This window comes from Penaeus japonicus, unplaced genomic scaffold (genome assembly GCF_977035675.1).
Source record: "Penaeus japonicus unplaced genomic scaffold, GWHDUDI00000001_assembly GWHDUDI00000006, whole genome shotgun sequence".
Classification (NCBI taxonomy): domain Eukaryota; kingdom Metazoa; phylum Arthropoda; class Malacostraca; order Decapoda; family Penaeidae; genus Penaeus; species Penaeus japonicus.
Window position 1 is genome coordinate 21202910 of NW_028234408.1, and position 2500 is coordinate 21205409.

At 32.4% G+C, this 2500-nt stretch overlaps 1 protein-coding gene across 9 annotated transcripts in view; it reads left to right on the plus strand.

Moving 5' to 3' along the window:
• LOC122262091 (cubilin) overlaps window positions 1-2500 on the plus strand; it is a 107237-nt gene that overhangs the window by 91813 nt on the left and 12924 nt on the right. For 7 of the 9 annotated variants that reach the window (XM_086537733.1, XM_086537736.1, XM_086537727.1 and 4 more), the window contains one exon: window positions 1828-1956. In XM_086537733.1, coding sequence (XP_086393859.1) covers window positions 1828-1956 — 129 coding nt within the window. The remainder of the gene's footprint in view (window positions 1-1827; window positions 1957-2500) is intronic. The other 2 variants (XM_086537730.1, XM_086537731.1) reach the window with 1 other exon arrangement.

Below are 2500 nucleotides of genomic sequence, written 5' to 3' on the forward strand. Positions count from 1 at the left end.
CTTTGGTGTGTAAATGCTCTTTAAAAAAAGGATAATGAGAATAATAAAGCTGATGGTTTACATTGTTAGAATAATAAATAATAATAAATAATAATAATATCTCAAGTACAATTTGTGCTTTAGAAATGGGATAAAGTTTCAGTGAGATATTGATGAGCTTAAAAAGTGGAAAAAAATGCTTTTGGCTTTTCTGTTCTTTTTATCAAATGTATACTATATATATATTCTCTCTCTCACTTTTTATTTTTCCTTGTGTGTGGGTGTAGGCTGGGGGTTGGGGGTGGGGGTGGGGGTGGGTGTCTGGGTACTGGGGGTGGGGGTGGGTGTCTGGGTGATGATAGATATGAGTGAGAGTGTGGTTGTTGTTGTTTTCTTGAAATAATGCTACTTTAGCACATCTTCATAGCACTATTCATGACCTTAAAAATTGTTGTAAATGAATATTAGGAATAAACATTATAAACAGAATATACTATAATATACTTTTTATAGAAATATTACATAAATTTATATTCTCTTCAGTTATTAGGGTCAGTTTGAATACACCTTTCTATTTTCTTCATTAGGGAAAGCATATTGGTATAATTCACACACCAACCTCTTAGCTTCTCACCAGACACTTACAAAGCAAATATATGAGACTGCGAATGATTGTTGCATGATATGAAAAAAGTCTTTTTCTGATTCTGTCACATAGGGAGATATTGGAAACAAGAGAGTTTAGAGGTGCTAGTGTGCTTTAGATCTGTGTATAATATATGCAGTTCTTATACAACTTATCTATTTCTTTTACAATTTTTATCCTCTCTGAAGAAAGAAAGTGGAGTGAGAACAGTACATGTTTAAGGAGTGGGCCATTGATTCTCTAATAGTTTGTGTAAATGTTATATTGACAAAACTTTCTTAATATAAACCATTTAAGATTGTGAACAGCAAGTGGGTAAAATATCTTTAAATTGCTTAATATTCAAGATTCTACAGAATTAATGAATCTAATGCAGTGTGGAACTATGCAATATTTGTAAAGTTATGTGTATATATATTTATTAACAATTAGCTTTTCAAACCGATCCCTAATATACCAATTATATATGCTAAGCCAAGCAATAGCTTAATATACATTGATAATAGTAAGTAGTGGTAAATGCTTCTTGTCTTTATAGAAATAACCTTGTGCCACTGACATTAGACTACTTTTATTCATGATCTATGTCATTAGAAATCAGCTCTGAATTTTGAATTTGTTCAAGACAAAAGCAATATCAACTTAATAGTAGGGAGCTGTGACAAAGTATCATACTAGAAAAAAACACACACAATAACACATGTATAAAAGACACTTAAAGTTGCCTCATTTGGAGTAATCCAGTTTTAGATGTTCAGAATAAGTATCCACAGTTGGGAAGCTTTATTGCCACTTAGTATTTTGCTGCTTCCCTTTTTTATGATATATGATAAGACTTCCAAATAAATTTGCTAATGTTCTGCATTAAATTGAAGTTCATTCAATTACATCTTTTTACTTATGCATGCCACTTAATTGTATTTAGAATAATCAATATTTTAAAAATTGTATTAATACTGCAAACCAGCAATTGTAAAGTAAATTTGCATGTTAGAGAAGTGTAAAGGAGTTGCTTGATATAAAATAAAGTTCTTTTTATAAAAAAAAAGAACACCCACTTTTTATCGGTATGCCTCATGTAAATCTTTTGAATATATTAGTACAGAAATTTTTTCTGCACTTCACAGTCATCAGATTTTCAATGAAGCATAAAAATGGAAAATATATTTAGGTTAGAGCCGTAAAGTACATCTCCTCCACTGATTTCCTCCCTTCAGGCCCGAAATGTGAACAGTTCCTGTGTTCCACAAACAACTTCTGCATATCCAAGAATCTTCGATGTAATAATGTTCCAAATTGCGGAGCAGGAGACTCTTCTGATGAGGACAATTGTAAGTGTGATTTGGATTAGATTTCTGACAGTCTCATTAAGTGAACACTTCCAACATGCTGTCATGTAAAAGTCTTCCTCAGAAGATGAATAAGAAGACTCAAAGGCAAAACATAAATTCACTCCTGTGTTTTGGAAATGTTCACTCTCATCACTAGAATTTTGGCATTCCTCCGAGGTATTTTTGGTCTTGTAAACGCGGTAATTCGCTGCTTAGCAGTGTGGCTAGTTACTGCTTTGTCTTCCTAACTTGGGACATTTTTTCCAGCACTCTCATTAAACACTCTATGGATTTTCACAATGAAGGTAATAAGCTTCTTAGCTACTATGTGAAACTAGCTAGTTTTGACAGAGATTTTTTATTTGTGCATAAACATACATGAAATAAAATTATTTGGGATTTTTAGAGTGCAGATTGTCAGAAAGTCCTGACAGCATCCCAGTGCCTATTCTTTATATGTGCTACTCCTTTGTTAAAGCTTTCTAACAATGATCTTAATTGTTTCATACTGATTTTCAGTCCACCCCTGAGTCTCTGTGTATTT